The sequence below is a fragment of the Aptenodytes patagonicus genome, chromosome 20 (assembly GCF_965638725.1).
Source record: "Aptenodytes patagonicus chromosome 20, bAptPat1.pri.cur, whole genome shotgun sequence".
Taxonomy (NCBI): Eukaryota; Metazoa; Chordata; class Aves; order Sphenisciformes; family Spheniscidae; genus Aptenodytes; species Aptenodytes patagonicus.
Window position 1 is genome coordinate 3,822,377 of NC_134968.1, and position 14,998 is coordinate 3,837,374.

The 14,998-nt window shown below is 42.4% G+C and overlaps 1 protein-coding gene across 10 annotated transcripts in view; it reads right to left on the minus strand.

Annotated features, from left to right (window-relative positions):
• Positions 1 to 14,998, minus strand: part of TANC2 (tetratricopeptide repeat, ankyrin repeat and coiled-coil containing 2) — a 287,901-nt gene that overhangs the window by 91,055 nt on the left and 181,848 nt on the right. For 9 of the 10 annotated variants that reach the window (XM_076356962.1, XM_076356961.1, XM_076356968.1 and 6 more), the window contains one exon: positions 11,860 to 12,046. In XM_076356962.1, the coding sequence (XP_076213077.1) occupies positions 11,860 to 12,046 (187 nt within the window). Of the gene's footprint in view, positions 1 to 10,412; positions 10,465 to 11,859; positions 12,047 to 14,998 lie in introns of those variants that run through there. The other variant, XM_076356970.1, reaches the window with a different exon arrangement.

Below are 14,998 nucleotides of genomic sequence, written 5' to 3' on the forward strand. Positions count from 1 at the left end.
TCTCTGCCAAGTTTTAAGCGTAAGCCGCCTAGAAAAGAAGCTCCAGCCAGAGCACCTAAAGGAGGATGCAGTTTAATTGCAAATGGGTATGGGTTATTTTGTTTGTTTTCCTAAATGCATCCAGAAGCAGAGAACTACATATTTTAGCCAGTTGTTTACGTGTTGAGTACAGGAATAATTTCACTGCCTACCATTAGGCATTCGATTTAAATTTTCAGAAATACCCATATAGACCTGACAAAATATGGAAGTGATGACACTCAGAGCCAGGGGCTCTGGACGGCTCTCCTTACCGAGGTGCCAAGCAGGCTGCGGGACTCTATCCCCAGTGCAAAACCATGAACTTCAATGTCCAAGGACTAATCCGGCTTAATTATACATGTTAAATGACGTTATAATAGGAACCAGAATTAACTGCTTACATCTAAAGTCACAAAATCATCATTAAAAAAACCCCAGGGCCTGTAATTCTTACTGTGCCTGTTCTTTAGCCATCCCAAACTCCGTGCAGCATCAACCTTTACCTCTGTCGTTTTATTTCTCAGTATTGGGTTTCTTGTCTATGCAGTGGGATCAGTATCTTCAGATCTCATCAAGTGTTCCAAAATTTAGTTGTTTGTAACATATTTTGAAATTTAAAACCAACACGTGCAATTGCTAAGAACCGGTATTTGCTTGTTGGCATTTAAACCTACGTTTGCTGTCAGGTAAACACATTTACACTTTAGCATAGGAAAATAAGATAAAAACAAGAAACAGATGTTCACAGACTTCTCTTGCTCCCTCAAATTGTTTAATACTGAGAAATAGGTTTTAAACTGGTTTCTGGAAAATCTCCATTTCAAAGTCTGGGTCTGCAGTGCTAGGCATACTACATTATCTATTTACAGAAAAAAATAATCCATTGATCCATTAAAATCCATTAATTTTAAAAACCTGTCTCAGTATATGTCTAATTATCTTTGTAGAAACACATCAGCAGCTGAAATCAGGCATCTTCCAATACATCAAACTGAGGAAAAACAAAATAACTACGTGTCAAAGTAAGTTTTCTCTAAATGAAGCAACAACAAAAAAAGAGCTAATAAATCCTGCTGGTCCCTTTTCTAATCGTCAATTTGTGTTAATTTTAAACATAATTTTCACTGTTTTACACTAAAGCTGTTTTATGTGCAAACTCTTCATTGAATCAGGTATTTAGGATTGTTCCCTGTGGATTAATTTACCTTCTGAACAGCCCTGGATGATATAAGTACTGCTACACAGGCTGGAAGCGATTGCTCTATGGACTTAATCTCTTCTATGAGCTATTTTAAACCAAACCAATTTTGACTTCATTTAAAAAGCAAAAGCGTAAGGCTAGCTACAAGCCAGCAACATGAACCGACATGCAGAGCACGTCTCCTGGGGAGCTGAAGCTTACCAACGGTGTGACCCAGAGAGCTGCTCAGAAATTACAACTTTGCAATCAAAATTTGAGAAAGCAACATCTAATTTCAGAAAATTCACATTATCTGCACCAACTAAGGCTGATGCAGGGTGATACTCAGGGGTAAAAAGTTGGTCGTGCTCGTACACAAAGAAAGTGCCAAGATTTCTTGGTTAGAAAGAACTTCATGTCAGTCCCCGATAGGATCGGGCCCATGAACATCTGCAACCAGAAAGAAATCTGCAAAATAACATTATTTTTGCAAGTTTGCCATATTCACACCCTAAACTTCCCAGAGCTGCAGAGGGTATTCCAGGACAGGGTCTGTGCTGATATGGTTCGGGTGTGTGAGTACATCTCCCCATCATCTCCTGCGTTGGACCCTGCGGGGGATTAACTGTGCTTTACAGCAATAACCTCTTTAGAGGGTTGCATGGGGAATGAAGACCCACCCTCGGGATGAATCCTGCTTACAGTCACAACAGGACTCCTATTGCATCATTAATGTATCTAAACCATATCTACATGTTAAAAATATTCTGGGCCTTAATCCAGATGCAGAGAAGCCAACTGAAACGGGCAACAGCAGCTACAAACTAACACGATGACATCGCTGTCCATACTTCTACTGTCAAGCAGATTTTTCTATACTTAGAATACAGAAGGAGAACATCGGAATATCAGATTATACTAAAAATTGACTCTCACGTTAAGATTCCTTCTGATATTACTACTTTGGTTAGATTGAACATCTAAACAAGTATTTTATGCTCATCATCTGAGATCTCTTTGCTCTGTAATTCGTAACTATGACTCAGCCGATGGCCTGTGGAAAGCAGGTCCCAATGATGAAAAGTCCCCACAGACCCAAATTATACTTTACATTGTTTAAATTGTGCCAGTGCTAAAAGGAGCTGCAGGCACATGCATGGACTCAGCTTAACCCACAGGTGAGAAACCCAGTATCTGAGGTTTTCATCACTGGTAACAGCTCACAGGACACGTTCAGGGGTTTGGAGGATGAGGGGTGTCACAGCCTTGGGAGAAGGAGAGCTCCCATCCCGAGGGGGCTTACAGCATCCCCGCCACTGGAAAACGACAATGCAATTGTCATGCTGATGGAGATAACAGAATTAACACTTTCTTCATACAAGGTTTAAAAAAGAAACAAATGGTCCTTCAGACATTGCCAGTAAATTTCTTACAGGTCCCATGAATTTTTTACAATGAGGGTGGTGAGACACAGGTTGCCCAGAGAAGTTGTGGATGCCCCATCATTGGAAGTCTGCAAGGTCAGGTTGGATGGGGCTTTGAGCAACCTAATCTAGTGTGGAAGATGTCCCTGCTCACAGCAGGGAGGCTGGAACTAGATGATCTTTAAAGGTCCCTTCCAACCCAAACCATTCTATAATTCTATAATTTTTAAACCCAAGGATACCTAATCAACCAAAAGCTCAAAAAAATGCAACCTCTTAACAGATAGCGTTCTCTAAATTTGGGAAAGATAAACTGATGACCTCAAATCCATCAAAGAGCAGGAATTTTTGCCTTAAGCCATCTGCTGAGAGGCAGATCTTTCAACCCTGAGTCTCTAACAGACGATACCCAGAGCATCAGGTTACGTGATGGGACACGTTAAGCTGGGGGTGCCACGACAGGAACACACCGTGACGTGAGAAGGGCTGCAGAGATGCCGTGAGAGAACATGCATTTAGTGAAGCTCTTTTCACTGCTGAATCCAGCCAGAAAGCACAACCCTGGTGAAGAAAAACAGAACATTGCAGTTCTGCCATTCAGGCCCTGCTCCACCGGAGCCAGTGGGCTGCAATCACACAGACCACGGCACGTGCCGGCGGCTGTCGGGAGCAGAAGAGACATCGCTGCCGCGCGGAGGCACAGAGAAGATTATTGCAGGGGATGGAGTAAGACGGGGGCAGCCATGCAAGTCGCACACTGAACATGTGAAATCTGACAGCCATGCAGAAACATCTGAGGTTCTCTATAGCACTAAAGTAATACCATATGTATATAAATAGACGTGTGTGTGTGTGTGTATTAAAAAAAAGTATCTCCAGTCTCAGCTGGCACACAGTCTCACACTATTTAATATGAACACAGACAGAACTTGAGGCATCTAAAAGATCTGAGCACTGTAGAATACATTAATGAACAGTAACATGGAAAGACCCTCGAATGAGAGGATGCAGGCAGTGAGGTGCCCCTTTGCAATCCTCTCCATGGCTTTCTCCAAGGATTTGCCGTACCTCTTTCCACAAGATTTCAACACCGCCCTCTGTAACAGCACTACCTGCATCAGCTTCGAACAGCACAGCCTGGGCATCTTTGAAGACACGTGGACTTTGATGCCAGAAGGGGATACGCTCCAGAGATGCTGGAATCATTTTACAATCCTACCTTGCTTTTAGTATTCAAGATTTATGCCTGCATTTTGCTTGGCAGAGCACTTGCCTACGTCAAGCTTTCATTTTCAAACTTGGCTCATTTCCCTTGGTGAAACATTTTGATTAGAACTTTTTGCAAATAACATGGTTTAAAATATTTTTATTTCTTTGGGGAAAAAACAGAACTGTATCAAAGCAGCAGTTTATCCAAGACAGCACCGTAGATGTCACTGCAGCCAGTACTACACTTCTCAGAGAGTTTCATGTATTTACAGGATAGCAAATATTATTTCTCATCTAGTTGCAAGCTGGCCTATGCCCTGGAGCACAAGGCTTTCAACTGTACTTGTCACAAGTCAAACACGCGAGGGGATTTTTACCATCCCATGCAATTCTCCTTGAGGCAGAGATCATGCCTGGAAAATGTCAACCTTTATGTTCACCTTTCAGATGGAACTGCAGGAGAAAGCAGTTTTCTATAGTTACCATGTTATGGTGACCAACAGCTGTAACATTAATTATATGTAAAGATTTATAATGTCTCAAGTAAGAAATAGGGTTTTTGTTGCTTCAAAGAAATAACTGCAGCAAAGTAGCGAGCTTCCTATGTTGCACTGAAATTAGGTACTAAAAACATTCATGCAAACTCTGCAAGTTAACCTCATTTCACTCATCTCCAGTAACACACTAAAACATGACTTGCCTTATTGCATTAGAGATGTCCTACCTAACATGTACGAGTTGGCAAGGAGTAAAATAAATTTTTAACCCTAATCCATATAAGCCTTCATAAACTCAGCCTAAGAAGGATACACCTAAATATAGCCGTGTTGCCACAGTCCACTCCAGGGAGCTTGGCTGCCAAACAGAAAAATTTGGCAGGCAGAAAGTATAAGCCCAAACCTTTCCCTAGGGAAGGCGGCAGCCTCGGGCAGTCACATGCAACCCGTGCCCCAACAGCCCCTGGAGCACTCGGTGCTTTTAGAAAAACATTATTCTCTGCTGGACACCATCAGCCAGTGAGTGTAAGGCTTCTCCATGCAAAAAAACCCCAACCCTTAAGTCTGCCCCGCTCAAGGCTTGAGGTCAAAATCCACAGCACTCTTTGTACATTTAACTTCTCTTACAACACTGGTCTCAAATGCGGGGGGGAACCCCACTGGCTTAATTCATATAAGCAATCCTGTAAAAAGACAGAGATTAAACAGGTAAACCCATTTCTGTTTCAAGCCTCGAGGTACTGTAAATCACGGCAAGCACACAAAAGGTCTTGAAACATAATGAAAAATACCTTGACAGTAGCATCATGCTGACCCTATACTCGTCCTGTTCTAAATCTGAATTGCCTTCTGCACTGGCTGACAAGCGGGATGAAGAATGGTATGAATGCCTCGAAGGGCTCGTACCTGCGTGCTACTCAGACTAGAAATGTAAGGCCTGGGTAAAACAGCATTTCAACCGAGCGAGACACTCCCACCATCAGAGCACAACTCACTGCAAATACCCTGCCTGTGAGACAGAATGGATCAGCAAAACTTTAGTTTATAAACTTCAGTTTATCACTTGCAGAAACAAGGTAATGAATGTTTTTAAGCACAGTCCACTATTGTAAACATTAAAGAAAACTGTTAAAAAGGTTCCAAATCTAATACAGAGGTAGCAATCTTGATGGCTGATTTAGCAAAGCATCATTAAAATGCCCCACATGCTCCTAAATACTATTAAACACATCCCTCTTACAAAACCACACATACACATCTGGAGTAACATCTCCACGACAGTGATGCGCTAGAACTATGGAGAAGGGCTTACCGAACTGCAGAAGTGGCCATAAGCTGCACGCTCTTTTCCTTGCCCAACCTGACCCCGTACGCTGTGCTTCCCCTCTGCATGCCTATACCTCGCTGCGTGTTTCAGCGACAGGCAACCACTGGATTTTAACAGTGGGGCTGTTAAAATTTCAGAAGAAGAAATGCAGGTCCTGTACATACACATCCCTTTAACCCTACATCAACTCCCATCACCTTCTTGATTCAGTGCCCTCTCTGTGTTGTCCACCTTTTACTTTTGCCTATCTCATCAACATCAGTTCACCTTTTTTTTCCTTCTTTAGCATCAGCAAGGACAGTTTTTCTTCTTCTTTTAAGTCCACCACAGTCTCGAAACTGGTTTTAGAATTATAATATTTAAACAAGAAAGCAGAAAGGAGGCATGTGTGGGGGTGTGTGCACAAGGGGAGGGAAGTTATTTGTATACTTGGTATTAACTTTTTGGGCAAGCCTGGATCATTGTCAAGCTCTTCATAACCGTGAAGGTTAAAATCTTGCTGCTCTTAAAATAAAAGCTGAGAGTCCCATCTAATCTCACAGCATCAACAGCTAAAACTTTAAGGAAAAGTCACTTATCACAGTATCCAAAATAACACTGTGGGAGTTGACAACACTGAGTTTTCCTCTAGCTGTCTTCTGAGCCATCTTTTCAGTTTATTCTTTCTTGCAATTTTTCACTCAATTTTTTTTCCATCTACTGGACTGGACCATAAAACGAAGCAAATTTCACAGTTCGAGTACAACATCTGTTCTGTGCCGCTTCCCTCAGCTTTAAACACACTTCTTTCTCCTTTTTTCCAGTAACATAACAAACAACTGTAGCTGACCCATTATCTACCCAGTATTTAAGGGCCAGCTTTTGGTGTTGAATCCAACCCTTGACACCTCAGTGGCTTAACTGGGGGAACACAGAACTGTTGTATCATGACTTTGTGGCTTCTCACCCCTGACATCCACCATGAATCATGTCACGCGTGCACGCATGCATTTGCTTTCTGCTTAATTTGTCCTTTTAATGAAATGGAAAAAGAATTGAATCGGGATCCAGAGATGGCGTCCTGTACTTCATGTGCTTGGGATTCTGGGACCCCACTAATTTTGCTCAAGAGCTGATGAGACGCCTGATAAATAGCCTCCCTTTTCACCTCCTGAACTGTCAGCCCCATCACCTGCAATATGCAGATGCATCAGTGAACAAAAGCTCATTATTCATCAATATTAGACATTTTTCAGGGAGCTCCTCCTTTGGGGAATGAGCCCAAATGGGAAGCCGGCTCGATTTAAAAAAAAGATCTGTAATTCTTAGAGATCTTATTCATTATTAACAGAGCATTTCATAATACTGATGAGAATGTCAGAATTCAAATGCTTTAGCTGTAAGATCACAAAAATATTTAACCTGAGTTAAATTTATCTTGATGTGCCTTTTGAGCTGCTCTTTGTTCCCTTCTCAAAGCAGTTAAACTTGCAAACAAATCTGTCTTGTTTTATTGTCAGCAGCAGCTATTCTGCTTAGCATGCACTCTAGATGAATTTATTAACAAACCTATTTTTAACCCATGAACACATAAATCTGTAGAAAGCAGCAACTTGATAAAAGCTCAGGAGTCAGAGTAAAAAATAGAAAAAAACCAGTGAAAAAAGCTGCATGCCAGGGACCTCCAGGAGGGGACGGGGGTCCTTTACATGTCGTTCTTCATTGTAAAAACCCACAAAATTTAAGTGACGGCAACTGGTCCACATGGTATTAGACCTATCTACATCACTGCGGCAGCGGTGCAAGAGGATTTACACAGCTCGCTGGTTTCCCTTTAAGCTGCTTTAACATCATACCTATTTCCCTGCTCAAGATGATCCCCCTAACAATTAAGCGGGGAACGCAATGTAGATCATCACAGGACTCTACAGTAAGGAAAAGCGTGGCCCCATTTCATATCGGAGTAAATTACAGCACTTCTACAGGAAGATTCAACACAGAAAACAGCCGTTCTTTTAACACCCTTGGGAGACTGCTGCTAAATGACAAAGTGCTGCTTGAACATCACAAGCACTTGGGTAAGCTTTACATACTGGCAAGAAATGTTTTCTGTTTTATTTTGCAGGCTTGCTAAGATTGCCGGAGATTTTCTTATATTCTGCTGCATTCAAGCAGCAAAACTTTACAGTCCACTTCTGTGGGGACGTGAAGTGCAAAGTTCCCCCGTAGCAGCACGTGATTCTTTGACCAGTTTTCTTTTCAGTAGCAGATTTTGAACATTAACAGTTGGCTGCTTTTACATAGTGAGAGCCAAAAAATCCTGGAAGCTATTCAGAGGTTAAAGTCAGGTCAGCGTTTTCACCAGCCATTCTGTTTTACATGAAAAGGATTTAGTGGCTTTCAGGAGAAAGGGCTGACTTGCTCCTATCTCTCCTCTTGGCTCACCTCCTCTCTCCTCCCCCCCCTTCTCCCATTTCTTTTCTTTTACAAATAAGAATGTCTAAATTTGAAGATCTGGACCTTGTAACGTTTTTTGTTACCCTTTCAACATAAGTAGGCTGAACTTCCCTTTACTGTAGAGGATCTAAAATTTCAAAATAAGTCTGTTCTAACCCAAGTGATGCATTTATTAAAGTCATCAGTAAGCATGGAATAGTCCCTGTTCTGTGCAGATTAGATACACGACACGCTTGTTCTCTAATAACTGAAATTATGTAAGAGGTGACATACAAACGGACAGGAATAACTCCAAGAGGACAAGTCACCAGAGAAAACCTGACTGGTTAAAATTTGGTCTTTACATCCAGATTAGAGCACCAAAATGCCCACTCTATACACCTTAGTGGATAGCTACGCTCTTAATGTGGTTAATTTGGAGTCTAAGGAGCCACACTCTGATTTAACTTTGACAAATTAATGCTGTGTCTAGCAATATAGATACGCAAAATGAGCTCAACTTGTACAAAAACATTTTATGCTAAACAAAAACACATGGAGAGAAGCAATTATGCATAATGGTGTAAGGACTGACTTCCCACGTTGATTAACTGTTTTCTGTCCTTTCCTAAGTCTCAAATATTTTATGAATAGCACGTTAACCTTCTGGGACACGTGTTAAAGCCTCTGTGTTTTAAACTACAAAATTTGGTGGTGATTCACGATTGAGAGATTTGGAGGTGATGCTCGTTGCAGCTCAGGACTGACAGGTGGCAAAGATCAAGAGATCTTCCCAAAACCATAACTTTTATCAAGATGAATACGAAATATATTGGAGCTTCCGACTGCAAAAATAAACTGTCTTGGAGCTAATGAGCTAATAGTTTAAATCACTTATTTGGCTGAGAGGAGCAGGAGGGACCATGACTCAGGAAACACAAAATACCTAGGGAAATGTTTACTCTTTTTCTACACATAAAAATGGCACAAAAACGTAAGTAGTTTTGACAAGGAAATCTCCGACAGATTTACACTTTTGAAGTACCACGTGAAGCTGCTCAGACCAAAAGCCACATCATTACAGTCATCTTTGCAGAGAACAAACACGAGCAAGGGACACGCATACAAGAAGATCTGTATCCAATAATCGAGGAATGCAACCGAAAGGGAAACCTGGTCCCTGACCCTCCAGAAACAAAGGAGCTGATGCGTTCCTGAAGGGGAGAGCAAAGCACGAGGTGGGCTTTGCTTCCTACACGTGGACAATTTGTCTGCTCTGTTCTGTAGTGAAAATAGTTCTAGGGAATTGCTGTCATGCAGAGAGCATCTTTCAAAATTGTTGCACACCCAATTCCCAACCCAACGGGAGGGTAATGACCAAACTGCGCGTCCATCTCCCACGGGAAAACAGCCTCCCCTTGCTCAAACTGACCTTACGCCTGCAGAAGACAACAGAGGTACAGAAAAACAGACCTAGCGGAAAACCTCCTAATTTTTTTTCACTGCTGGAAAGTATAACTGGAGAAGACCGTTTTCCCCACAATTTGTTACAGCTGTCCAGCTTCTATCAAATGCCAGAATAAGAAGGTGTTGAAAATGTTATTGTCAAAGTAAAGGGGGAAGAGGAAAGAAGGGGAGAAAGAGGCTCTTGTTTTCCTTTGAGTGCGAACACTAGCAGAGGAAAGCCTTGTTTTTTTGAAAGCCTTGCAAAGTGCTTCCCCTATTTCACATGAACATATTTTTGCACGACTTTTCCATCTGGGATACATTAACGTAGCCTTGGGATAAGCCACCTTCTTTTATTTTCCAAAGTTTCTATGGGAAAACCTAAGTTCCCGACAGAAGAACCTCTAAGAGAGAATCCTCCTTGTGAGGAGCAAAAAAAAATGTTTCAGACTTAAAAATTAATTACTATAGACCTACTGAAAAAAGGATAGGGTAGAAAGTCTGAGCGAAGAGCTTCAGTGCCTTATCACGTCAGGAATCCGGATCATGCTGATGCTTCTCTGACACACAGGTGTGCCACAAAGGCAACCTGGACCTCCTCTGGCTTTCACATGGACAAGAAAACTCCAGATGCAACCAAACTGCAGCAACCTATGGTTTCATCGCCTTCAGGGTGGCACCTGCCAACCAACCACAAGGGCCAGACAAGCCCAGCATAATAGTGTAGCACGCACCGACAAATCTCATTAGCAAGAGCAGCTCATAAAAGCAGAGCACACGCATTTTTGCCGATTCTGCTGCTCCACTTCAGGCTTCGTTTAAGTCTTAGGCTTAATTCACAGCTCTGCTGAGAGGTAAGACCCAGCTGGAATCAAACAGCCACTTTTACTCACCATGATCCTCCAGCCCAACCAGGCTTCAAGGGGCTGCTGTTGGACAGGGTGAAGCTCTGATCGTGGGACATTGTGAGCAGAGAATGAAGGGGGTGTGATACTGCAATGACTTTTCCCAGAATTCATTAACCTACTTCGGTACGCAGCTCAGAATAGCTTACGTATTTGCATTTTAAGATCATGCAGGCAGAAGTGCTACAAAGGTGGCTGTGGCATACAGGAGCTGAACTAAGCCCAGATTTCCTGATCCGCTAAGCAAAATATTAATCACTAGTACAACTAACCTCCCTAAATTATCAACCTTCCTTTCTTTTTCTTTTTTTTTAAGCACTACATAAACTGTTGGCAAAGTAAAATCTTCTTAGCTGGAGAAATGCTCAACATAAAACGCGTGGCAAGGACAACCAAGCGAGGACCATGTTGTTCTGATGTTACGTAGACATTACTTTTCTCCCATTGTGGCTTTACAGTAATTGAACAGAAATTAATCTGTGTATGTTATTTTCTCAAGATCCTTTACACTTGCAACCTACAAATCACACGAATGAAAAACCGGCTACAGCAGTTACAGAAATTCACTGAAATTTATGTTAATTTAATCCTGCTCCTGCCCAAGGCTGAGCTTAAGAGAAGCAGTCATTTTTGAGGCACAGAGTCACCGATAAGGTGGCAGTGACAGTCATGGGGCACAGAAGGCAATCAGTCTTTTATATTTATAATAATATAATCCAACAGTATTTGAATTATGAACATGACGCCATCATCCATTCTCTTTCCTCCGACATCAAAGAACAGTGGCTATGGACTAAATGGCATTAAGGGAAGGAAAATCCTGAAAAAACAGATGCTTCTAAAATTACTTGAGATAGTAGGTGGGGATGGCAGCCCCAAATAACAGCCACTGCCTGGCACTGAGACCATCCCATCTTCCTTATTGGACCAAAAAGCTTGCGTCTCTCTAAATTAGCATCTCCACATTCATAAATGGGCATGGACAGCAGCTGAAGGAGAGGATGCAGAACAAAAGAAAAACTTGGTAGAAAAAACCCCAACAACCTCACTAGAATTAAAGGAGGCAAAAATGTATTGGGAAGAAAGATTGCAAGAAGCAAAAAGGTGAAGATGGGATGCCAAAATAGAAGAAGAAAGGTAAAACTCTTCCTCTTTCACCATTTAAACAAGTTCCAAAACGTTGCATCAAATAGTTTACTTCTCAACCTCATCCATCCCAATTTTCACCAACTCTACGCAGTTTTACCTATGATGAGTGGAAGACGGAGGGGTACAATTCACCTCGGTCACTGCAGTATTAACTCGAATAATGCAAAACCATCCCATTAATTAGCAAACGCATGTAGATTATAAAAATAAAGCTTGTCAAACCAACACAGTCGATGACTACCTGGCTTTGCAGTAGAGCGAGAAGGAGGAGGATGACAGCACTCACCTATGATACCACTGTCTCTGCTCTCCAGCGTGGAGGTAGGGCTGGTGACAGCGCCGTAGGTGCAGTCCTTGGCGGTGACGCTGGTGCTGACAGGCGGGAGGGTGGAGCAGGGGCTGCTGGCGGGCGGCGAGGCAGTGCTGCTGGTCAGCGTGGAGCAGGGGCTGATGCGCTGCGTCACGGCCGAGCTCTGAAAAACGGGAACCGGGAACACGTCACTCACCACAGTCAGTCACCGTGGGGAAAAAAGTCTGTCTATAGCTCACGCCTGAGGATTTGCTTTGATGAAGTTAAAAAAGTGCTTCACTGTCCAAAGTGAAAATGTCCGCTGTGCCACCCCGCATCTGTGGAAAACGCAGAGACACTGGGCCTGTTTGCTACTTCATTCCTGAAAGAGAAGAGATTCCAGCTTCCACGTTCAATAGGAAACAGAAAACAAAGTGGTATTTACCAAGAGTCCGATTCCATGCTTTATGAGGAATATTGATAATTTCGTTAATGTTGAACTGAAAGTTAAAAAAAAGCACAAATAAGCAAAAATTATCATACAGTGAGGTATGATATGTGCCTCTATTTAAGTGGAGATCTCCAGGGTGGTTAAGTATACGGCATGATCTCACCTTTACTTACAGCAAGAAACATCATATACAGGAAATCCTACAAAGACCTCTGGGCCATTTCCGTCTGCTCAGAAACCTCTGTGGGGCTGCAATTTTTATTTTGCTCTGTAAATGTTTCCTCCGTTCAAGAAAAACAACAGTGGTTTTACACCCTTGCAAAGAGGAAGCTCGAAATCCCTTATCCAGATATGAGGCAGCCCTTCCCCGCCCAGACATGCTTTCCCCACCAGATAAAGTTTAAAAAAGAAAAAACGTAACAGGGAAAAGGTTGCTCTCCAAAGGCAGAACAAAACAAAAAAAGGCAGCAGCACAAAAAAGATGGTGTTTTGAAAGTTATTTTGGAAAGAGCCTATAAGATACTGTGTGCAAGAAGCTTGGGGGAGTTTATACATCTGATGCTGTGCGCAGAGATTAGTTTATTAAGAAAACAAAATCATTCTTGCATTCAATTTGAAACAAGCTGCGATACAAGACAGAGCCCTTTTTTTAACCACAGGCTACTGGACACATAAGCTTCCCCGGCAAAACGTCCTCCTCTCTGGAGATACGTCCTAGAGCATCTGCAGGCAACAAAAACTGCTGCGCAGAGTCACCGGAGGATGGCAAGTGCAGGAGACGGCTCACCAACCACAACGCTGGGAAGACGCTCTTGTTTACCCAACACAGCAACTTAATCACCCTTACACTGGACTTCAGAGCAATCATACGGAAATAACTTCAAAATGGGCAACTTCAATACTTCCCCTCCACAAAACTAACCCCCGTGCCTCAGACCAGGCATCCTATTCATGGTGTGGGCGTCAGAGGAGCAGGCACCCTCACGGTGGGTCAGTCCAGCGGTCCATCTCCCCTCGAGTAGATGAGGATGCATAAAGTAAGCATTGAAAAAAAAAGAGGGCTTTTGAGCATGTGATCCTCCCTTAAATTTATCTTTCGGCCTCCGCAGAGGGGAGGTGACCCCATCTCCCCATCTCCCCCTTGCTCAGGGGACACTGCAGAACACCGTCATCTCTCTCTCGCACTGCTGCTGTTTCCTGTAGGTAGCCTCTGCAGACAGTATTTTATTCGTTGTTGTAAAATGACACTGGTCCCAAGGAAGGAACAGCAAAGGTTAATTCCCCATTTGGAATTTGCTTAAATGAGATTTCTTTTATTCTGTGTGAATACTTCCCTAGTAATTGTATGGATTTGTATTCCCTTTCCCATGTCATTTGAACCCAAGGTGACCACAGAGAGCATCACGCTTGCAAACTGCAGAACAGGTTTGACATCTAATTTTTTTTCTTCCTCACTATTTCATACTTGAAACTGAAAAAATGCCTGGGACAGACTTTTGTCAGTAGAACACGTGAAAGACTTACTGGTTTTTAAATTAGAAGGCAGATACCATGTGTAGCTACCCAGAAGCGATCTAGTTTGTCCAAGGTATCCCAACGGGGCTTGTAAAAATCCTTACTCAGAGTGTAACCACCCCAGCATTCGAGGCGAAACAGCATCCCTGCCAGCGGTGGGACGGGGCAGCACCGAGGCTGGCATCCCCCTCCACTGCCCCACACCTTTGCTTTCACGCCAGCGTGACTGCATCGATCTTAACTTAATTACAGAGTACCCCAAACGTGGATTAGCACATCGACAAACCAGGGACAGAGTGCTAATGTGACAGCTCCACAGGCGTGTTGATATATTAAACAGAGAGATTGCAACACAGTAGAAAATGAACTGTTGAGTATTTCCACGATAAGTTATAATCTCCCTCTGGTATCCATATAAAATATCCACCAGGGAATGAGACGGCTGCCACCACGCTGTTGTCTTTTGAAGCACTCACGAGAAGCAAACCCAATGCTCTCCTCTCCCCATCCAATTTGCGGTGCCACTAGTGCATCACAGTTATTGTTATTTTCCATTCTTTTATGTTCTAGGTACTTAGAAATACATCTTTCTTTTCCCCAGTAGTCTTCTAGGAATTGCAGGCAAGCTGACTGCTCTGTAAATTCTGGCTCCGTGTATATTCTGGTTTCACACATTTGTTACATCACCTGTCACGCGCCTTCTCTCTCAGCAAACCTTTTTCATCTTCTCATACTGCAATCTTTTCAGATGTCTAAATACCGTACTGATTTTTGTAAATCTGTTTTTAATTTTGCAAAATTATTTCTTACTCATTAATTCTAGTGGCCAAATTAAAAACTACTTGTGTGTCAGTATTCAGTGAAAACATTCCATTATTTTTCCCCCTTAAAATTGCTGGGGTTTATTATTATTCTTAATATAACCTAACATGGGGCTCTTTTTGGATTGCTGCTATGTATCAAGCAGATGTTTTCACTGAGCTACCCACTACAGTGGGACTGTCTCTCCTGATTTATCACAGCTGACTAGACTCCATCAGTACACCTGAGCTATTAAATTAGCTTTTTCCAATATTCATTTTCTTTAACTCACTAACAGTACAATGAACAGCATCAAGTTTAAGGTAATACAATTTTTGAGGTTTGGACAAGGAAGGCCAAGGGCATCCT